The sequence below is a fragment of the Cetorhinus maximus genome, chromosome 25, assembly GCF_964194155.1.
Source record: "Cetorhinus maximus chromosome 25, sCetMax3.hap1.1, whole genome shotgun sequence".
NCBI classification, from domain to species: domain Eukaryota; kingdom Metazoa; phylum Chordata; class Chondrichthyes; order Lamniformes; family Cetorhinidae; genus Cetorhinus; species Cetorhinus maximus.
Genome location: NC_135903.1, coordinates 10,246,280 through 10,270,245, shown reverse-complemented (window position 1 = coordinate 10,270,245; position 23,966 = coordinate 10,246,280). Strand labels below are relative to the sequence as shown.

Genomic DNA, 23,966 nt, shown 5'->3' with positions numbered 1-23,966 from the left:
CTTTTCAACCCATCTTCGTATGGTCAAAAATTTGGCTACAAAACTCTCAGTCACTTCATTCAAGTCATTAACAGATTGTAAATAATTGAGGCCCCAGCACCCCATGACACTCCATACGTTACAGTTCGCTAACCTGAAAATGACCCATTTACCCTGACCCTGTTTTCTATTAGCCAATCGTCTTTCCAATATTTTACCCCCACAAAAGCATGACCCTTTTTCTTGGTCAGTCACCTTTCACTTATCAAATGCCTTTTGGAAACAATTATTTACGCTTACTGGTTCCCCTTTATCCATCCCGTTCATTATGTCCTCAAAGATCACAAATAAATTTATCAAACACTGGTTTCCATTTCATAAAACCAAATTGACTCTGCTTGACTGTATTATGATTCTGTAAATTTCCTCTTATTACCTCCTTAATAATGGTTTCAAGCATTTTCCAAATGAGAGATGTTAGGCTAACTGACCTATAGTTTCCTGCTTTCGGTGTCCCTCCTTTCTTGAATAGGGGTGTTACATATGTAGTTTTTCAATCTGTTGGGACCTTTCCAGAAGCTACAGAATTTTGGAAGATTACAACCAATGCATTCACCATCTCTGCAGCTACTTATTTTAGGATCCTTCAATGCAGGTCATCAGGTCCAGGGCACTTATCAGCTTTTGATTTGCCTCATACTTTTTCTCTAGTGATAACGATTGTTTTAAGTTCCTCCCTTTTCTCCCTAATTTTCTACTATTGTTGGGATGCTTCTTTTGTCTTCTACTGTGAAGACAAGATGCAAAATATTTGTTTAAAGTATCTGCAATTTCCTTATTTTCCATTATTAATTCCCCAGTGTCATCCTCTAAGGGACTGGCATTTATTTTCATTACTCTCTTTTTTTCAATATTTCTGTAAGCTCTTAATATATTTCTTGCTAGTTAACTCAATCTATTCTCTCCCTCTTTTTTAAAAAGTCATTCTATTTCTAAAATTTTTCCAATCTACTGCCCTTCAATTAATCTTTGCAACATTTTCTTTTAAATTGATACCATCCTTAATTTCCTTAGTTAGCCACAGATAATTCATCCTTCTCATGGTCTTTCTTTCTCAATGGAAAGAAAAGACAACTAACTGGGAATATTTGCCTGTCAGTTTGGCCTGCTGTTGATTCCCAGAATTTTCTGACAAGCCTGCTAAGTTCTGAAGGACAGGAGCAGAGCACAAAGGGGTGCTGCTTAAAAACATTCAATCTGCTACAGTACTTAACTTTCTAACAAGAGAGGGACTTCTAGCTGCAATCACAGACTGATTCATAAAGCAAAACTCCCTCAAGATTTCAGCTCAGCAATACTTTATGTGTAATTTAGGATTTAAAATTAAGAATTAAAATTGTACATTTAAAAAAGTCTTCATAGGATTCACAAACTTGGGGGTGTTCCACTTGGGGTGGTCAAGCTAACAACACTTTAGAGCTCTTGTTCTTTGCCAAATGCTTAAGAGGCACTGACATATATGGATCAGGCATAGCCTCTATCAATCTCTGATTTGTGCTAGGTGGGTGCCAGTACCATAATTCACATCTCCTGATTCAAGAATGATTGACAGTGTGCCAGTAAGGTGGTCATCTGCCTACTGTCTCAGTCAGGGAGCAAAGTTAAAAAGAGTATTTAATATAAAAAAAGTTTACTCTTATTTGTCTGAGTGTAAATTCAACAATGTTGGTTATGTACAGTAAGATGGTTTAGCACAAATCGACTTGTCTCTTACAGAAAAAATTTCAAAGGTCACCGATTGCCAAATTGTGATACATCTTTTTGTATCAGATCAGTTCATAGCCAAAATAACTCACCTACATGGGTGAAACTTGGTGAAATGTTTATTTTCTGACATACTCAGCAATTTTTTAAAAATCCAACAAACAAGAATGACAAATAATAACTAGTTACATCCATTTCGCCCCCTCCGCATTTTCTCTCATTCTGAATCATGCTGCAAGATTATTCCAAATATGTTGATTTCCAACTAGCTTCTCACCCCACAGGTCATTCATTATCCACAAGCCAGTCAGTAAGAGCCAGCAGGCTATTTGACCACTGGAGGAATCAAAGCAGAGGCAAATATTGTGCTCACCTTACACTAGGCAGTGATCACAGACTGAAACGTTTGTTCCTTGTTCACTTGATTGATCACAGTATCCCTATTACCTGTTTTAGCAGAGATCATCTAACTCAGCAGAGACCAGAAATGGGGCATGGATTACCACGCTATCCTCCTCTAAAGCTTCTCTCTCTCTTGTCCAACTAAGTGGGACTGGTCTTCATCTGATTCCACTCTTACCTATCCTTTCATAGTCAGAGAATCTCTTAAAATGGTTTCCCCTCCCATTCCTGCACTGCTATAATGGGAAACCCCCAAAAGTACCTCTCCTTGGCCCCTTCTATTTTTCATTTAAACGCTGCCCCTCAGCAACATCATCTGAAGATATCATTTTCCACATGGATGCTGATGACACTCAGCTATACCTCATCATTATCACTCCTGACCCCTCCACTGCTTCAGTATTGTCAAGACCACTTGTCCAACATCCAGTCCTGGAAATTTCCTCCAACTAAACACCAGGAAGACCAAAGTCATTGTCTTCCGCCCTCGCTCCAAACTCTTTTCCCAAGTCACCAATTCTGACTCCCTTGCTGGCTACCGTTTGATCTGAACCAGACTCTTCACAACATTGATGATCTACTTGATTGGGCTAAATTTCCAATCTGATATCCTCTCAATCATTAATACTTCCAAATGCCACCTCTGCGATTCTGTTCTTCTTCACCCCTGCCTCAGCCCATCTGCTACTCAAACACTCATCCATGCTTTTGTTGCCTCCAGATTCAACTAATCCGATGCTCTCCTGGCCATCTTCTACACTCCGTAAACTTGAATTCATCCAAAACTCTTGTCTGTATCCTAACTTGCACTGAGTCCCATTCACCAATCACCCGTGTTCACTGAAATACAGTGAAATACAAACACCTGAATTTAAAAATTCTCATTCTTGTGGTCAAACCTCTCCATGGTCTCTTCTCCTCCTATATCCATAAGCTCTTCTAGGCCTACAACCCTTGGAGAACTCCCTGTTCCTCCATCTCTGGCATCTAGTGCATCCCCTAGTTCCTTTACTGTCTGGACACTAAGCTCTGAAGTTCCCTCTCTAACCTCGCTCTTCTTCAGGTTTTCCTTAAAATCTACTTCTTTGACCGTGTTTGGTCACCTGTCTCAACCACTCCATGCAGCAGAGTGCTCTACATCCTCACCACTCTCGAGGTAAAGAAATTCCTCCTGAATTTCTTATTGCACTCATTAGTGATTAGACTCCCCCAAAAGTCGAAACATCTTCTCTACATCTAACATACTAAATCCCTTCAAACATTTTACTGACCTATGTCACCTGTCTCCTCTCTTCTAGAGAAAAGAGCCCATTTATTGGTCATCTCACCCAATTCCAATTGTCCCCATTTACTCAGGTCCTCTTTCAATTCCCCATTTATTGGTGCCCTCCACAATTCTCCCATTTACAGCTGTCCTTCACCAATTACTGATGACTTTTCCCATATATTGAGGCCCTTCAACACAGCCTCCACCTCTCAAAGCATCCTTGCCACAAGCTTGGTTTCAAACCTCAGTTTGAACCTATGCTGGTGGTTATAACACAGAGGTAAATTATAACATTCATTTTTAAAAAGCAAAAATTAGTCCAAGGATACTGCACATTATACAGTCTTAAATTTTGGGTAGAAGTTTTGGAAATGATAAATTTAAAGAAAAAGTAGTCTAGGTGGCACATTGACTGAGAATGTTGCTCTTTCAACCTTTGAGTCTTGTATTAGGATTTCGTACAAAACTAAACAGAATTCAATACGAAATTGTGCTAAACTCAAAACATCATTTCATATCACAAGGATTGCTTGTATGTGAAATGTAAACTCAGATGTGGTTAGTGATGCTAAATCAGTTGCTTCCAGCTGGAGATAGGAAACAGGCACTAAAGTCCTTGATGGGGTAGCAGGACTGTGTCCTTTGTTTGGGTCAAGGGATTGGAAGTTGACACTGCATGCTATGCCCTTGTCGAGATTTCTTGACGCTGGGGTGAGGTGCAAAAATAGCTCCGTAAGCTCTAACATTCCAAGAACTTTAGCATAAATCTAGCCAAAAGGTTAAACTGCTTTCAGGCAGTGTCTGCTTTAAACACATAAAAAGGACTTTTACAAGTGCAACCTTTTGAGGATCACAGCACCACAATCATATCTGCTTTGCAATGTTCATTAGAAATCTACAAGCGTTATCTTTGTAGAAGCGCTAAGAAAAGGAAAGGTTCATATTCTGAAAATTTAAAGAGTTTATTTGGTATGCACCAGGCTAAATTATAAATAGATATAACACAGCTTCAGTTATTTAATTTGCTCTTACCAGCATATGGTCCACTGGCACAGAACTTCTTTTGGAAAATCTTCAGTACTCGGCTGTCCCCTTGCTGAAAATAGATAATACTTTTTAGATACCACTGTACCCTGTCTAGTACATGAAATTAATACATGAGCCTGAAGACTTGGTGTCAACAGGTTCCTAAATTTAAAAAGTCACATCTTGCAAATAAGAATATGTTTAAGCGAAATTTGGAAAAGGAAGAGCTAAAAAAAGTTTGAACATGGCATATTGTGTAGATTTTTCAAATGCCATAAAGCAAATTGGTACTTCACAATGATGAAGGACTGAGAGCAAGAAGCTCTCACAAAGTTTCCCTTTGAAGGACCACTTTCCTTGTACAGAACAGCACTGCATTATTAAATTAGTGTTAACAGAATGTAGCAGAGCACAAAAATCACATTTCCCCATCAACTGGTAAACAATCCAACTGTGTGGCTGTCTAACCATAGTGTGTTAGGATACCCTGCCTTGATACCAATACTGCTCCCACTTCAACAGTGGCCTGAAGACTTTTTCTTTTATATTTTCTCGCTGCGCATTCCTAGGCTAATCAACCAGAGGAGTGCCACAAATGAAAACATGTCTTCACCTAGCATCTATACACACATACTTCTAGCAGGATTTATAGGAGTAAACAGGAGTAGAAGCCCTAGCTAGTGCATCCCTCTCCAATGGAAACTCACTGAAGCTAACTATATTGGCGGGGGAGCAGGAGAGTGTGTGTGCGCACGCGCGCATGTGAGAGTTTGAGGGACAGAGACGTACAAAACAAAACACATTAAGCCATTGAAGGAGCTCAATTGATTATTTTTCAAAATATATGAGTCTGCTTCAAGAAATGGTGCGAAATATTTTTGAATGAAGCTCTTTTAAAGATCCAGCATAGGCACGATGGGCCAACTGACTTTCCCTGTGCTGTAAATTTTTAGGTTTCTATGAGCCCACTTCCACTCTGTTTTATAGATATGAACAGATTCAGAGATTGTGACTGGACTAGCAACACACCTGTTTTTCTTCAACATAGATGAGGGGAAACCCCATCTGTTTGGTCCATGAACTCATCACAGCATTAATAGGCTTTCCACTTGCTCGTTCCAAACAGTTCCACAAGTCCTCTGAGGGAAAAAAAAGAAAATTCTTAAACCAAAGTATCACCACCTCCAAGATTCAAAACCCAAATCTACAACCACATACAGTTTCTAAGAGAAATACAAGAGGGCAGACAAGGCAACAATGGAGAAGATTAGAGAAAGGAAAAGTCTATGTGCTAGCTTACTATCACACCCACTTCCCTACTCCAAGTCTGTATTTTGTTATAGGTTAAAATCTGCACAAAGAGAATAACTCTTCTTTTACTGAAAGATGGCACATATACAGTGATGTGTTTCAAGGCAGAATCTAATCTCGTCGTTCAGATGGCAACTAAAACCTCCCTCAATTAAATTAAAGCCTTAAAATCACTCTTGGACATCTATTATTTTCTAACACACAAAACAAATTAAAAGTTTGTGAATGATGACAATAAAAAGTGATTTCTACATGCAAGAGTCAGTTTTTTGACAATTAGAAAGAAATCACTGCATTTAATATGCATGAATAACTAGACTTGAGTGTACGGGGCACAATTTTAAAGTTTGCTGATGACATGAAATTCAGAAATGTACTAAACGAGTATAGCAACAGACTTCAGGACATGGTGAAATGGGCAGACACATGGCAGGTGAAATTTAATGCAGTTGGAAATAATACATTTTGGTAGGCATAATGAGGTGAGGCGATATAAGCTGAATAGTGCAATTTTAAAAGGGCTGCAGGAACACATAATACCTTTGGTAGTTGATCATCCAAATTTTACAAATTTCTCAAAAGCTTTCCAATTTACTCTCAGCACTCTGGTAAGAACATAAGAAATAGGAGCAGGAGTAGAGTACACAGAGCCCATCAAGCCTACTCTGTCATTCAATACGATCACGGCTGATCCTGGGCTTTAACTCCATCTTTCCGACCGCTCCCCATATCCTTAATTCCCTGAGACACCAAAGATCTGTCCATCCCAGCCTTAAATGTATCTAACGACAGTGCATCCACAACTCTCTGGGGTGGAGAATTCCAAAGATTCACCCTTTGAGTGAAGAAATTTCTGCTCATCTTAGTCCTAAATGATCGGCCCCTATCCTGAGATTGCGCCCACGTGTTTTAGAATCCCCAACCAATGGAAACAATCTCTCAGTATCCTATCAAGCCCCTACAGAATTTTGTAGGTTATAATGAGATCACCTCTCATTCTTCTCCAGAGAATATAAACCCAATTTACTCAGCCTCTCATCATAGGACAATCCCCTCATCCTAGGGGCCAATTTAGTGAACCTTCACTGTACCACCTCCAATGCAAGTATATGCTTTCCTAAATGTGGAGGCCAAAACTGCGCACATTACTCCAGATGCGGTCTCACCAAAACCCTCTACAACTTTGGCAAGACTTCTTTATTCTTGTGCTCTAATCCCCTTGCAATAAAGGCCAACATGCCATTTGCCTTCCGAATTGCTTGCCGCATCTGCATGCTAACTTTGTATTTCTTGTACAAGCACACCCAAGTCTCTTTGAACATCAAAACTTACATTTCTCACCTTTTAAAAAATATTCTGCTTTTTTTCTTATGACCAAAGTGAATAACTTCACACTTCCTTATCTTATACTCCATCTGCCATCTCGCTCACCTAAACTGTCTATATCTCTTTGCAGCCTCTGTGTCCTCACCACAGCTTACCTTCCCACTTAGCTTGGTATCATCAGCAAACTTAGATACATTACTCTGTTTCTTCATCTAAGTCATTAATATAGATTGTAAATAGCTGAGGCCCCCAGCATCAATCCTTGCGGCACTCCTGAATTCACTGCCTGCCATATATGCCCACTATTTTCTATCCATTAATTGATTCTCTATCCATGCTAATATATTATCCCCAATTCCATGAAGCCTTATTTTGCCTATTAACTTTTTGTACAGCACCTTATTGAATGCCTTTTGGAAATCCAGGGATACTATATTTACTGATTCCCCATTATCTACCCTACTGGTTACATCCTCAAAGGACTCTTAATAAATTTGTCGAACTAGATTTCCCTTTAGTAAAACAATGTTGACTTGTTCTCGACACATTATGCTTTTCTAAGTGCATTGTTAAGGCTTCCTTAATAATAGATTCCAGCATTTTCCCAACAACTGATGTTAGGCTAACTGGCCTGTAATTCACTGTTTTCTCTCTCCCTCCTTTCTTGAAAAGCAGTGTAACATTTGCCAACTTCCAATCTAGTGGGACTGTTCCTGAATCTTAGGAATTTTGTAAAATCATAGCTGGCACATCCATTATCTCTGCAGCTATCTCATTTAGAACCCTAGGGTATAGACCATCAGGTCCTGGGCATTTGTCAGATTTTAGTCCCATAAGTTTCTCCAGCACTTTATCTCTGCTGATATTAATTTCCCTAATTTCCTCACTGTTTTTTGCCCCTAGATTATCATCGATTTCCAGTATGGAACTTGTGTCTTCCTACTGTGAAGGCAGCCAAAATATTTGTTCAATGCCTCCGCCATTTTCTCATTCCTCATTATAATTTCGCCCATCTCTGCTTCTAAGGGGCTAATGTTTACTTTAGCTATTCTCTTCCTTTTATATATACTTATAAAAGCTTTTACAATCTGTTTGTATAATTTACTCGGTTTACTCTCATTCTATTTTTTCCCATTTTATCAACTTTTTGGTGGCCCTTTTTGCTTGTTTCTAAAACACTCCCAATCATCAGGCTTGCTACTGTTTATTGCAACATTGTAAGCCACTTCTTTTAATCTAATACTATTCTTAACTTCCTGGGTGAGCCATGGATGGGTGTCTCATATCAAACTTTTGCTCTTCAGTGGAATGTACTTTTGTTGAACATTTTGAATTATTTCTTTAAACGCTTCCTATTGTTCATTTACCTCCATACCTTTCTGTTCAATTAACCCTAGCCAGTTCTCCCCTCATACCTATATAATTGGCTTTAAGATTTTTGTTTGCAATTGAAATATCTCATTTTCAAACTTAACAAGGAATTGAATGATGTTATGATCACTATTTCCCAGTGGATCTTTTACTACAACATTACCACTTAACCCTTCTTCATTACATAATACTAGATCTATGGTAGCTTTATCACTAGTTGTTTCCACTACACGCTACTCCAAGAAACTGTCACAAAAACATTCTACAAACTCAGCTTCAAACCATTCTTGCCAATTTGACTGTCCCAGTCTATATAAAGATTAAAGTCCCCCACAATTATTACATTTCCTTCGTTACAGGCTCCAATAATTCCTTGTTTAATGCTCTTCCCAACAGGATAACTATTGTTAGGGAGCCTATAAACTACTCTCACTAGTGTTTTCTGACTCTTACCATTCCTAATTTCCATCCATACTGATACTACTTCATGATCTTGAGAGGCCAGGTCCTTTCCCAGTAATGTCTTCATGACATCCTTTTTTTGTAAGGGCTACCCCAACCTCCCTCATGTCCTCCATTCTAGCTGTCTTTCCCAAATACTGTGTACCCTGGAATATTTACTTCCCAACTATGATCACCTTGCAACCATGTTTCTGTAATGGCAATAAAATCTAAATCATTTACCTCTGTTTGTGTCAAGAATTCATCTTATTGCAGATGCTTCATGCATTCAGATAAAGAACCTTTAATTCCATTTTTTTTTTACTTCTATTCCTTGCAATGACCTTATTTGGTGATTTACGTTTTTTGTTAAACTCTCTGTCCCCTCCTGTCCCACTCTGCTGGTCTTTACCCACATCACTATACTTTTCTAATACCTCGACCTTTCTCTTTGGATTTCTAAGTCTCTCTTCATCCGAATCAACACCCCAACAACCCTGTTTCCCTGTTCGTTTGGAGCCCTGTTCACAACCCTAGTTATACGATTGGCCAGGGCACTAGTTCTATCCCAGTTCAAGTGGAGCTCATCCCAACAGAATAGTTCACTCTTCCCTGGGTACTGATGCCAGTGCACCATGAATCACTCTTTGAGCCACGTGCTTAATTCTCTAATCAGTTTCACCCTATTCCAATTCATGCATGACTTTGAGTAACAATCCAGAGATGATTATCTTTGATGTTCTGCGTTTTAATTTGGGTCCTAACTCATCAAATTCTCTTAGGTCATCATTCCTGGTTCCACCTATGTCATTGGTTTCCACGTGGACTACGACAAATGGATTCTCCCCCCCTCCCACTCCAAGCTCCTCTCTAGCTGCGAGGAGATTTCCTTAACCATGGCATCGGGCAGGCAACATAACATTCGGAGCTCCCTGTCAGGGCTGCAGAGGACAGTATTGATCCCCCTTGATATACTGTCTCCTATCATTAACACATTCCTCTTCACACCACCCACTTGAATGGTTTCCTTCATCATGGTGCCATGGCCAGTTAGTTCATCCACCTTGCAGTCCTTCTCCTCATCCACAAAGGTAGCAAGCACTTTCTACATGTTGGACAAAGCCAAAAGCTGAGGCTCCTCCATCACTACCTGCTGGATCCCCTTTTACCTGCCTGGCCCTGATCATTGACCAACACTAAAGTTCTGATTAGCCTAAGGGGTATGGGACAAAATGTCCCAGTAACTTTTCCCCTCCCTGATGCACCACAGTGTCTGCAGCTCAGTGTCCAATTCAATGACTCGGAGCCGATGCTCCTCAAGCAGCAAACATTTATAATACACTGACACAGATAATGTCAGTTACAAGGAGAGGCCACCTACGTTTCAGAACAACAACACTTATTTCACTGTGAGCAGCAATTTCACAATGCACTGAGAGATAATCTGGTGTCATAAAGCTGAGGAAAGCACTCTTCTTAATAGATTACGCATTATGCTCCAGCAGGCTGCTGGTTCTCAAAAAAGAAATAGCATTAAATGGCTACATTTAAACAATTAGCATTTAATGCCAGAAAGGACAATTTATACAGTCTTATCAGACAATTTATAGAGTCTTATCTCATCTCTCAGATACCCTAGAGCAGTTCATATATGATCAGTTACTGTTTGCTGTACTGTTTTGATTATTAATTTGCTCACAGCCACATGCTGCAAACAGAGGAGTGACCAGATAATCTGCTTTTTGTAGAATTGGTTAGGGAAGAATGTTGATCAGGAAACCAGGATAACTCCCAGCTCTTCTTCCAAAAGCGCAACAAGAGCTATTCCACAAAGAATCTGTGATTTAAGCTGAACTGTGCTTACCTGTTGCTGCATTTTTATTTTGAAACTTTGTCAAGTATAAGTTCATTCCTTTTCTGAAATCCTGCAATGAAGAACAACATTTTTAAATAAAATTAGGAAATCAATCAAGGTAGCAATTACAAGATAACATCCTAGCATAAACTAAAATAAAACTGAAATAAATTTAGTGACAAGTTAATTTACTCCTTTTAAAATCAGTTTGTTCTGCTAACACAAATAGAACAAGCACAGAATATAAAATAATTAAGTTAATAACCCAATTCCAGTCTTGCTTCTCTCTTCCATAAAACATTTCATCGCATGTATTTCATCCAGATACCTACTATCAAAAAAAATTTAAAAATAACCTGAGTCATACTCGTCACTTTCTGTAACCTATCAATTACTGTCTGTGTATTCTTGGAATAAAATGACAGCATTGCACAAAATAACAAGAAAACTATATACAAGATCCAACTGGTGAGGTAAATGTTATTAAATTTTGAGGGTTTTTTGTTTTGATGGTGGAAGAGAAAAGGAAGTCTGGTCAGTAGTACATACATATTTTAGCATCAGAACCGTGACATGGCAAAATAAGTTATCTGCATTCTTGCTTTAGAGGAAAAATTCATGATACGGTTCCATGCCGACCTTGTCCTTCTTGATTTCTGAAGGGATGTGGGGGAAACCCACCCCCAAATTTCTAAAATCATCTTACCGTTTACAGGGCTGAGTGCTGAAACAAGTTGCTTCCGCACTCAACCTCAGTGACCAACCAAGCCACTTTCCACTGTGCTTAAATTAACCTGGAAATATTGCTTGCAATTTTAGTGTACAAACATTTGATGCATTTGAGACATTTTTCTTATCTATTCTAAAAGAGGCAAATCATCTTATTTTAAATGAATTATTTCCTCCATTAAAATAGCAGACAGAGAAGTGTCAAACAAACATGTTACATGTTTTTACACTAATATCTCAATCAGTAATTTCTAGGCTAATGGGAAAAACAAGGAGGCAAGGTAGAACCCAAATGTGATTCAATACACAGCCTAGAAAGCTATTATCCCAAATAGGAAGCTTACCATTTTATGGTAAGAATATATATATATTTTTAAATAGATAAAAAAATATTTGTGTGAAAGTTCTTAAATTTTATGGTTCCAAATGTTTTTTTTCTTTTAAAATTCTGCAAAAACAACAGCTAAGGAAAGTGGAAAGAATTGTAACTTGACCTTGAAGGGTTTATTTTTTTCCTCAGCCCTCTGCCATGACTTGCAGATAAACTCAGAGTTGTTATGAACTCCTGCACAAGGCCTGATGCAACTGGGCCCACCTACGTGAAGTAGGACATGAAGATCTTATTATGAAACTTTCAGGTTCAAGTAACTCATCATTATAGCTTGATGCCCACATGCCTGCAGTATGTAAACATGTGATAAAGGACAAAGGGGATGATCTGTGATTTTTCTTTTTAATTACAATCTTGCAACGTAACAAAGGCTGCAGAGTAGTTTTTAAAACCTCGCTAATTCTAAGGAACTCTGATAACAATATATGTAATCTTGAAACTTTCTTTTCTTGGAATTCGCCAGAAGCGCAGATGATAATCACAGGTTTCATTCTCCTTCCCTGCATTTGCCCACCACCCTCCCATCCCCCAGGTACTATTGTTACAGCTCCTCCTCATTTTATTCTTTGCGTGTGATGATGTGTAAAAAGGTCTATGAATAAGCATCTGACTCTAGTCCTGTAGCCATGGTTTGTGCAAAATCACAGCATCAGATAAGAGTCTGGCAATGAATGTAAGAACGCTACAAGGATCTCTCTATTTTAATTAGCTTTGCCTCACAATCAGGTAAAACAAGAACCTTCTAAAATTCCGGAGATCTGTTCAAGACAGACAGAAACACGGTAACAACATAGGGTGTTTTAAAAAAACTGTCCAATTGGCGGGAATAATAAATAACTTCTAAATTATCGATTGCAAATTATTTTAAAATAATTTTGCAATATTTCCATTCTAATTAATGCTCTATTTTGAGCACAATCATGCAACAACTGAACATACCAACAGGACTAATGCTTTAACTTTTTCAAAAAAAAGTGTTTCTAAAATCTCTCAGGAAAAATAAACATTGTAGATTGCATTTAAGACAGAGGGAGATGTCAAGGTTCTTATTTGATTGAGGCATTCCGATGAATTGGAAACTTTCTCCACTTCCCTAAGATATTTGGGCTCTGATTATTTTACAGCCTTGTGATCACCTCCTAATATCCCTTATTCACATTTCCCCTCTCCCTCAAAAAAAGACATACATTTTTAAATTAGATTACCGGACCTGTTTGGATGTAGAGCAGCTTGATAGCTGGGTTTTCAACTCTCACTGTAGCTATGAATTTAAACCTAAAATCAAATAATGACGAGTACATACACAGGTAATGCTGGAAATACACGGCAGGGTAGTCTGTAAAGAGGAAAAACAGGTTAATGTTGCAGGTATAAACCTTTCATCAGAATTGAATTCTGATGAAGAACATACACCCAAGACATTAACTTGTTTTTTCTCTCTGCAACAAATGACTGATCCACTAAGTAGTTCCAGAATTCTCTGCATTTGCATATTTTCCTTTGTCCTTTGGTTTTTAAAAAGATTTAAACTTTATATTTATATAGCACCTTTTATGACCTCAGAACATTCTTAAATGCCTCACAGCCAATGAGTTAATTTTGGAGAATAGTCACTGTTGTAATGTAAGGAAACATGGCAGTCAATTTGTGCATGACAAAATCCCATTAACAGCAGTGAGTTAAATAACCAGATCATCTGTTTTTGCTAATGGTGGAAGTAAAAATGCTGGCTAGCTCAGCAACAGAATCTCCCTACTCATCTTTGCATAACACTAAGGAATCTTTTACATCCACATGAAGGCAGACATTTAACATTATGTTCCAGAGGCGACAAATGTCTGACAGGGTAGCACTCCCTCAGAACTGCACTAGAGTGCTAACCCAGATCCTGTCCTCAAGTCTCTGGAGCAAACCCACAACTATCTAACTCAGAGGCAAGAATGCTACCCACTAACCCTCAGCTGACATCTAAAATTGGAGGATGGGGTCAAAATAATTATTGATAAATGCCTCCCCACCGCAACCCATCATGGTGTGGTACTACAGCATACACTGTATTGTTAATGATAGATATTTGTGCTTTAGAACCAATGTAGAATTGCCAGCTTTCAAAGGCAAACATCAAAACAAGTTTCATTTTTGAACTTTTGAAACAAGCCCAAATTCTACACATTTCAAAACTGCCTGTACACTAAATTACAGCCCTAGTAACACACATATTGTTAATTTATGCTTTCAGAGCCTTACCTCATCCCCAACGTAATTGTGCAGCATTCGAATTACTGATGCTCCTTTGCTATAAGAAATTGCATCAAATATTTCATCCACTTCTGCTGGATGTCCTACTGTGACCTTTAAAAAATACATTGCATTTTTAATGCTTTTTGTTTAAAAACTTAAGAAGTTCAACCATAGTGGGAGTAGTCTAAATAGTGTGTGCTTATGCAAGTATTACTTACTCTGCAGCTAAACGTGCCTAAGAATACAGACTTAGAAGTACTTACCCCAAAAATTGATAATATCAGAGTCAAATGTTTTTACTTGAGGCAATTTGAAGAATCGCAAGTAGTATAGAAAGGAAGTAATTACATTTGTTAGACTTTAGTTTCTCAGTTAACTCACATTTACTGTGTTTCATTCTCTAAAATTGCTGATTAGAGACATCCTGTGAATTGACAATTGTTGACAAAGTTGCCCTGCTGCAACATAAATTGTGGTCACTTCTATGGCACTTCACATTGTTAGGTCAAAGAAGGTCACGCCAAATCAGAGCTCAGGAGGTATGGCAGGAAAGGGCCACAAGATTGATTCAAAGTGTCAGGGGACTGAAACATGAAGTCTGGCTCCAACAACTTTTACTCTTCCTGTTAAGATCAAAGTTAATGAGAGGGGGAACAGCATATAATGCATACAAGCTATTACATGAAATAGGAAAGTGGATTTGGGACACCATTTTAAATTAATATTAAATAACCGAAAGACAAGGGGACAGGTATAAACTGGTAAAAAAAAAACATGGCCAGCACTAATGCACATCCCAAATCATTCAAAAGTTTGATGTTGTCATAGGGCAACCACAGCTTTCTAAGGAAGTATGAACTATATGGACTAGAGTGCCATCCATGTGTGTATTCTATAATCATTGTCACCTTCAGCAGGATTTTCGGGTTGTTGGGCAGGTGCGGCAGGTGGGCCTGGGAAATGGCCTGCCACCCACAATCAGCCCCCGACTGTGATTTCATGCTGGCTGGCCAACCAGCGTGAAAGGTGTGCTGAGAAGCTCAGTGCTGCTGGGGTGAGGGCGGGAGGAGGGCAAGCACTGAAGTTAGTGCAGGCACAGGGGAGCACGTAATGAAAGCTCCCTGAAAGCAGAGAGCTGCCTCAAGGAACTGAAGTGTCTTAAACCAATGAATAAAGTTATTAAAATTCCAGAAAAAATGTCTACACAGCAGACTCACTCAACTTAACATGTAGGTTTAAAAAATTCTGCCCAAACATTTTAAATTTTTAAAATTTAATTACGGAAGCCTTATCCTGCCCGTGGATGAGGTGTCCTCAAAAATCCAAAGGCCACCTGGCCGATTCGCCCACTTGCCAACCGTAATGTTGGATGGGCAGAGAAAAATACAGGTTAATTAAATGATTAATGGCCTTTATAGGCCTCTTAATTGTCAATGGGCACACTGCCAACCCGCGTGCATGCCCACTGACCGAAATGTCATACAAGTGCACGAAGACGTCGGGACACCCACCCGTGCGTCACACGCTATTTCATGCTCTGGTCTGTCAGGCATGCGCCCGTTTACTCGTTTTTAAAAATATAAAATACAAGCAAGTTTGAACACAACATTAAATCCTTTTTAGTATTTATTATATGGATCCAAGAAGGCCAGTTTCGCCAAATGATGAGAATTTAAAAAAAAGTTAACTTCAACTATAGCTAAAGAGGAGACATAAAATGACACCAGAGTTTTAATCTAACCTGAACTCCAGGGATTCTTGATCCTGTGAATTACAGGGACAGCATGAAAAGTTTATGCTGGAATATATGCTAGAATATATATATGTTTAATTTTCGAAAGAAGCATTGCAGGTGGTGCTAATAACTTGGGATGAATGGAAATTCAAGAAAACTTCCTTGACCTGTAAAAACAAGTCAATGTCATTTCACCAAGCTGCTGCTGTGTTTTATTTTTAAGATAACGGCATCTTTCTGCATACCAGTGTCTATAATTACCTGTTCGATTGTGTTCTTAACAGTAGGTAATGGTTATTTAGATATACGAGTCAAATCTCCCAAGATGTTACACATGGGGAGTGAAGATCAGCTTTAACCTTCAGGTGAAGTAGATTTAGAAGCTGGGTGAAAATTGGACCAGGGCATGCAGGCATGATTCAGACCCTATTTTCAAGTAACATATTCTCTCCTAACTTTTAGAATTCCAATTTAAATTCCTGTGTCCAGATTTATAACAGGAACTGTCTACCCGAATTTGTCATGCTTTAGTTACACCCTTCCACCAGTAGGGCTACGGCAGTGACTCCCCTGGGAGGAACTCATTACTGCGTATCAAGTTCACATGGACAGTTTCATAAATGACAGCGAAATTTAAAATGAAAAGCTGTTAGGATGTGCAAATAGATGCAAGACGCTTTAAGATGTAGAAAGACATGCTAATAATGTTTTTTTGTCAGTTCAATTCCCCCTCCCACTATTTTACTCCTCGATGGGGGAAACCAAAATATGAACATACAAGTCTAACAACGGCCTACTTGAGTAGCTCTTACAGAATTGCCATACCTCAACTTTTGCAGTTACAAAAAACCTCTTAAAACGCTCTCCTGCTGTATCACTGCTCCCCCATTCCCCTAACCCTAGCTCAAGCAATATCAAGGAAATGGAGGGCTATGAACCAACACTGGATGCACAGGAAGAATCTAATTTGAGGACATCAAATGGCAATGGGAAGGTGATGGGCTGCACAAAGCTCCAAGACTGCATTTAGCGCTAAGAACAACAGTTGTCACTCGCAATCAACTATCTGCTGATCCATTTCGGCCCCTTAGTTGCTGCCGAGCTAACTTACGAGAATTTAATGCCGAATCATTGGTGATCAAATATTTCAAAAGATTAGATATACTTTCAAGCAGAATATTGCAGCTCATTTTTCAGTGGTTGACTTTTGTATTGTGTTTATAAATGTGGATAAAATTGCCTTTTATTTTCCTGCTTACCCGATAGTCTTTCAGCAAAGGCATCGATTTTGCAGTGGATAAAAGCAAAATATTCCAGATGCTGCAAATCTGAAGAAGAGTCATATGGACTCGAAACGCTAACTCTGTTTCTCTCTCCACAGATGCTGATGGACCTGCTAAGCTTTTCCAGCATTTTTCAATTTTGCAGTGGCAATTGACTTATTTGGTAGGATTAAAACCAACGTGCAGCAGATATGCAAAAAGGCCAGAAATGCAATCATAAGCAGTTTCCCAAATTAAATCTCCAATCAAAGGGTCATCGTCCAAAAGTTCTACATTTTAATTAAGTTAACGTTTATGACACTGCATGGCAGCAATCAATATTAGTGTTGTGGGGGATGTGCTTTCCATAGCTTAGGGAGTATTGCACTAAATTATACCTGAAGTGAACAACTGACAGAATGGTTGTGCAAAACCTGATGTGTACCTTTCTTTTTTATTTATTTTTCCATGGAATGTAGGTGTTGCTAGCCATGCCAGCATTTGTTGCCCACCCTTAATTGCCCTTGAACTGAGTAGCTTGCTAGGCCTTTTCAGAGGGCAGTTAAGAGTTCATCACATTGCTCTGGGCCTGGAGTCACATGTAGGCCGGACCAGGTAAGGACAGAAGATTTCCTTCCTTAAAGCACATTAGTGAACCAGATAGTTTTTACAACAATCATGATCACTATTAGAGGCTAGCTTTCAATTCCAGACAACTGAAGAAATGGGCTCAATGTCCCTGGGTTAGGAACTTAGTTTGGATTTTCGAATCTGATCACAATTCAGTGATCCTGGTTGGAAAGTACAAGTATATGTAACACTGGATAAGTGTGGGCACAATCACACTACCTTCCCAGTCAAGCAGATTGCCTACATTCATTCATATAGAATTTTCTAGTTAGGCAACATACTGCAGGGCTACTGATGTCCACGGGAATTTACCATAAGAGTCAGCACCTTCAGCAGGGATGGGAGCGGGGGAAGGAAACTGGCAGGAAAAGAAACTTAGAAGAGGACACTAAAAAAAATTGACAGAAAAGAACTTTTGAAGGATGTAACCACAGAACCATTACTCCCATGGAGCACATAAGCAGAGTTAAGCTACAAAGATCAGAGAATCCACCTTTCAACAAATGTTCTTCATTAAATACAGATTTTCAAATCCATGCTAAAACGATGACAGTTCATGGTTTGGTATGGGATACAATATCAAAGCATTCCTTTGTTGCCACATAATGTGCAAGGGCTCAGGGAAGAGAAATTGCCCTACCTCAATTGGATGACTGCTGTCAAGAGCATCAAGTTCCAGTGCTCGTGTATAGTCGGCAGATACAAACTGGGTCCAGATGTCATATTCTGGGAAGCAGTGGTCAACACAGAGATACTCAATCCAGGAAGCAAAGCCCTCATTCAGCCACAGATGGGTCCACCACTCCTGCAATCACAGACAGTACACTGGAACACACCGTAACATTTTGCTTTTAAGATACAGTACACGTTTTTTAACAACCTTCCCAAGGATGAAATTAGGGCTGCAGCTATCCTTCCATGTTTGCATCTGTGATGTGGATTCAGTTTAGTGTTATTTTGAAAGCTGCAGGACTTTGGAACACAAAGTGAGGGCTCTTTGATAAGGCTTAGACGTAGGCTCAGCCACACGTGCAGTAAAGCTGGGTTTAAAAAGTACTCAAGACTCGCACAAAGTTTCCACGATAAACTGATTTTGGCAAGTATTTTTCAATGTTATGAAAACAAACAATTCCGTGTTCTCAAAAGCTTCATCCGCCAAAGACAGCAGTTCTCAGCAAACATATAAACATGCATGCAAGTAGAGTGTTCTCTCCTGCTTGGAAAGGTGAAATTCACAGCCTAATATATAGACATCTTGTTTTCTGTACTTGCAATGCTCTGAGGCTAACAGTTTCAGACCAATAGTGCGCGACTCAAAGTCTTTAGGGTGACGAAGGATGAGCAATAAATAGTGGGCCGCCAAGAATAAAAATAACTCCAGCCTTACAAGCATTTCTAAAAAAAATCTAAAGCAACTCCTCTTCTCATTTATAAAACAAATGGATCAGGGTACACAGGTTCATTTCTCAAATCCAGCCTTACCTTTGAGATTCAGTTTAGTTTTGACCTCTCTAACCATGGAACTCTACGCTTTGAAGAAACCTCATTTCACGCTACAGGAACATGTTGATTTTGTACCATGTCCATCTCATATTTGTATATTTTCCACTGTTGATCTGCCAATCTGCTGGCTAACTTTTTTGCACAGTTAATTTGGGCCATATCCTTTTGACTCATTGGATTCTGTCCTCTTCTAGTCCAGCTATCATATCTTTGATTCATTGAACCCGATTATGTTAAGGTCACAATTTCCCAACTCTTCTGCTACTCTCACATCAGTTCCTTGCCCTTCCATTTCCCAAAGCCCAAACCAGGCAATTACGTTTCCTTGTAGGATTAGGAACACTTTAATCCTAAATATATCCCAAAAAATCCTTGCCCACTTTGACCACATATAATACCTTTATTCAAGTTTATATAGGGTTAGTTAGAATCACCCAAAGTGATTGCTCTGTGCTTTTACAGATCTCTCAGAACTTCACATCCATTTCATCCCACTGGCCTGTAATGCACACACAATTTCTCTTCCTATTTCTTAGCTCACTCAATGTGGATTTTGCTTTAACACAAGTCCCTAGACATCCTTACACTCCAACGTTGTGATAGAACCGGTCCCTAACGGCCATCATAACTCCTCTCCATCCCCACTTTCATATCTTTCCTGAAAATGTAATTACTAGGAATATTAAGTTCTCAGTTCTCCTCGAACCTAAACCAGAGCTCCATTACAGCTACTATAGCCTATCACACCAGACTTATTAATAGTTCACTGTGAGGCATTTATTTTTCACTCACTGATTAAAGTAAGCCAAACATAAATACAACCTCGACATTGCTCAGCAGAGTAAACTTAATTCGAGTTCTTGAATGATTAAGACATCAAATGAAGAGATGTTCTATACCAAGAGGTGTTTGACATAATCTATCTTCACTTCACTCATTTAGTCAAAACCACAGAAATGAATTTATTATCTGTAAGCATGCAACCTGGTTGTTGTACGAGCCCTGCAGCTTCGGACAAAAATCTGTAGTAAACCTAGATAGGCGAGATTTACTTCCCCAAATAATGATGTATAGGAGTAATCCCATATAAATGGAGCTCAGGAAGTCAAAACCCATTTCTCAGCAGACGCAAAACAGTAAAAATATGTACCCACCCAATCATAACTAGTTTTACCAAAAAATTCAAGCATTATGGTAGGGATAAGATGCTCATTTTGCCATATTAATCGAAGGTAGAACATAATTGCTTCATTTGGGATTTGAAAAATAAAAGCATTAACTGGATAAATTCAAATGAATAAAACTCAAAGGAAGACTCCAATGTAACTCTCACCCAATTTCAGAAACACTATGCTGAATTTAAAGAGTAAAGTTAAAAAAAAAACATGCTCCCTAATGATATCTTAGACACATTTACATTGCTGTGCCAGGTTTTGCTGGAATGGTACTATACAAACCTCGAAACACCACTCTCCCTAGTTTTCTTTTCATCTTGCAGCCAGAAACAAAGCTGTGAATGCAGCAGCTGCTGGGTTGATAAAAAAAAGTGGGGTTTTGCTGCTCCTCGAGATGGTCATTTCATGTTAACAAGTGCAGCCAACAGAACGAGAACTGCATGCCTCGCATTGGCTGCAGTTTTATAATATAAAAGCACTTCTTAATGTAAATTATTTACATTGTGCACTATGTACAAATGCTATTCACAAAATCAACATCAATCTTTTGGTTTAATTGACATGTTGTGATTAATACCTTTGATGATTTCAGTGATGTCTAATGAAAAAAGTAATCCTTTTTTAGTAAGCACAGCCACCTATGAAAATAGTTAAATTTTGGAGAATCCTTGCTAAAGGGAGAACATTTTTCCTTTGTGTTAACTGTAATGATACCATAGGTGATGGCTTTTGAAAGCATATAAAAGATGAACAGTATTTGATTAGCTACCAGGGATCCAAATTTGCTGATATAACACTTGTAAAGTGCTCCAAGACATTTTTGGAGCAAAACTTCACCAGTCTTACAAATGAAATAGAAAAAGTACAGAGCAAACTAACTATATTACCATTCATATATTACCATTCATTTTAGTTGAAATGGATAAAGAAAAGAAAGTTAACATTTTGATCAATGGGTTCCAGAAGGAAGGAGCTGTTACTGGAATTCATAATTTACAACACAGGCATCATATTAAATCAAACAATTAATCCTACAATGGTCAGATTGCAATGACACAACAGTGGTGCACTCTGCTTACTCCTCCGATGTCCATACCTGAGTCAATGAAAAAGAGTCCAAAGCAAAATATGTTTGAAAATCTCAACCTGTTTCTTTGCAGGTGAGTTCACACAAAAGTAACTCACAATTTAGCACAAAGTAACAATTTAAAAACAACAAAAGAACTTGGCTGGTTTGAAGAACAGAAACAAGTTGCTCTTCGGAACTTGAGTTGAAGGCATGCTCTTGGATTCCTGTGGAATATCTACATCGTATTCAGTATCAACTTTCAAATTCCAATTTAAAAATAATTAGCCATCAATACCTCAATTTGTTAGGTTCCAACACTGAACAATTTAAATTACACAAACCCTGATTGTTTTTAATGTATATATGAACATGCTTGATTAACCTTTCATTTTTTGTGGTAACCTGTTTATGAAGGCAAATGATGAAATGCTACTGGGAAACCTTTGTGTCCACTGATTTGCAATTAGGCCTCTGAACTGTAGTAATTTATATTGATGAAAGGGAAAAGTGAGACTTGCCAACTCTGAATGGACATATTCCAAGAGATTTCAGCACATGACCTCCAGCCTCCAACCACCTCCCACAACTGGTCACCTGACACGCCCATCCTTGCAGCCCAAGGTCTTCCCATACCAACTGGAAAACAAGTAAACTCTTCCTTAGCCAACCAAGTGAATCCCAATTGTCAAACACTCTTTATTCCCATCTCTAGTATTTTAAAATCTAATAAAAAAGCATGTTTAAAGAAATTCTTAAAAAAGCATATGAAAGCCTCCATTAGTGATGACTAGATAATTTTACAATGTTCTAGGTCAGCAACCAATCCAAATGACCAGCATGGGATGTGGAGAACAAATCCCACCTAAAACTGATTTTTGTCCATCTTTGCCCAGCAAACAAGCTGCAAATTTTGGAGAAATTATCAGCAGTACAGAAATGAATTAAATAGCAACCTTTGGCAGGGAGTTGAGGGCACAGTTGGATCAGGAGAAGGCAGAAAAGGGGAAAGAGAGCTATTCTGCATGAAGCGCAGTGTGAAGTATTACCCCCAACACTGCTCAAAGCGGGAGCCTAATGGTGGTGGGAGTGGGAAAAAGGAGACAAAGAAAAAGGAAAGATCATCCCACAACAAAAAAAGGACCTTAAAAGTAAACATACGTTCTGAAAGCTTTTGCTCACAAGGCAGAATGTCAATAACTACAGCCATTTAGAGGTATCAAGTCAGTTCTGCCAGTAAGATTTAGTTTATACTTGATCTCAATTATTTTTCCAAGACATCACTCTCACATTTTATTGCAGATGCAGACAGGCCAGTACTGTACTGTTGCCAGAGTAGCTAATGAGCCAAAATAGCACTGAATAAATTTTGCAGAATTGAAGTGCAAACTAAACTTAAAAATGCCTGACCTCCAGCAGCTTAAAGTCACAGACAGGCACTAAGGCAACTGGAATTTATACAGTTACATCATGCAGAGAGCGCTTTATTGAAAGTCAGATCACTGAAATGGACAATAGGATTGAGAGAGAAAAACACAGCAATTGGATTTACAGTTCTCAAAATAAATTGGACCTGGTTTATAAAATAATTCATGGAGGGTAGAGAAGATTATAGCTAAGCGTAGGGTTGCAGGTTCATGCCTGTTGCATCGTTTGGGGAAAGTATACAATTTAAATTGATGTGTCAACAGATGGAATGGAAAAAAAAACAAACTGAAGTTAAACTCGCTCCCCCTCACAGGAGCACAGGCAAAGGAGTGGACAAAGGCTGCCTTTCCACCATCTTAGTCCGAGAATTGTTCAAACTGGTAGCCAGTGATTCAGAAAGGACTGAATTGCATTATGGATACTGTCAGAATTACAGCCCTAGGCTTGAATCCAGCCCAGGGTGGCAGAATGAAAGTTACCTTTATCGACCAATTGCAAGGGTCCTAAGTTCTTCAGATCCAGTAATTGTACACTGGATTGGAAGATTGTAAATGTCACTCCATTATTTAAGAAGTGGGGACAGAGAAAACCCAGGTAAGTATAGATCTGCCAATTTAACTTTAGTTGTCAGTAAGTTACTGGAATCTATGAGCAGAGATAGAGTGAATGAGATAAAAACAGAAAGTGCTGGAAAATCTCAACAGGTCTAGCAGCATCTGCGGAGAGAGAAACAGAGTTAACATTTAGAATCCAATATGATTCTTCTTTGGAAGTGACTGAAAATTTGAAGAAGCACGAGTTCATGAAAAAGAGTCAGCAAGCAGGATAGATCATGTCTGACCAATGTAGCTAAATTCTTTGGATGAGGTCACCGACATGGTGGATAGGAGAGTGTCTATTGATGCTGCCCAGATGGAAGTCCAGAAGCGCTTGATAAGGTTGCACACAACAAGTTATTAGCAAAAATGAGAGCACAGAATTGAAGGCAACCTTGTAACACGGGTTGGTAATTGGTTGGGAGATAGGAGACAGTGGGTAGGGATGAAGGGAAGGTTCTCTAATTG

General features: G+C 38.8%; 1 protein-coding gene across 2 annotated transcripts in view; it reads right to left on the bottom strand.

The window, feature by feature from the left end:
* Window positions 1-23,966, bottom strand: part of npepps (aminopeptidase puromycin sensitive) — a 230,832-nt gene that overhangs the window by 55,262 nt on the left and 151,604 nt on the right. For both annotated transcript variants that reach the window (XR_013573387.1, XM_078529383.1), the window contains exons 10-14: window positions 18,371-18,535; window positions 14,110-14,214; window positions 10,752-10,812; window positions 5,468-5,577; window positions 4,445-4,508 (exon numbers count right to left, since the gene is read on the bottom strand). Coding sequence is in view for 1 of the 2 variants with exons in the window: in XM_078529383.1 (XP_078385509.1) it covers window positions 4,445-4,508; window positions 5,468-5,577; window positions 10,752-10,812; window positions 14,110-14,214; window positions 18,371-18,535 (505 nt within the window). In the remaining variant the exon portion in view is untranslated. The remainder of the gene's footprint in view (window positions 1-4,444; window positions 4,509-5,467; window positions 5,578-10,751; window positions 10,813-14,109; window positions 14,215-18,370; window positions 18,536-23,966) is intronic.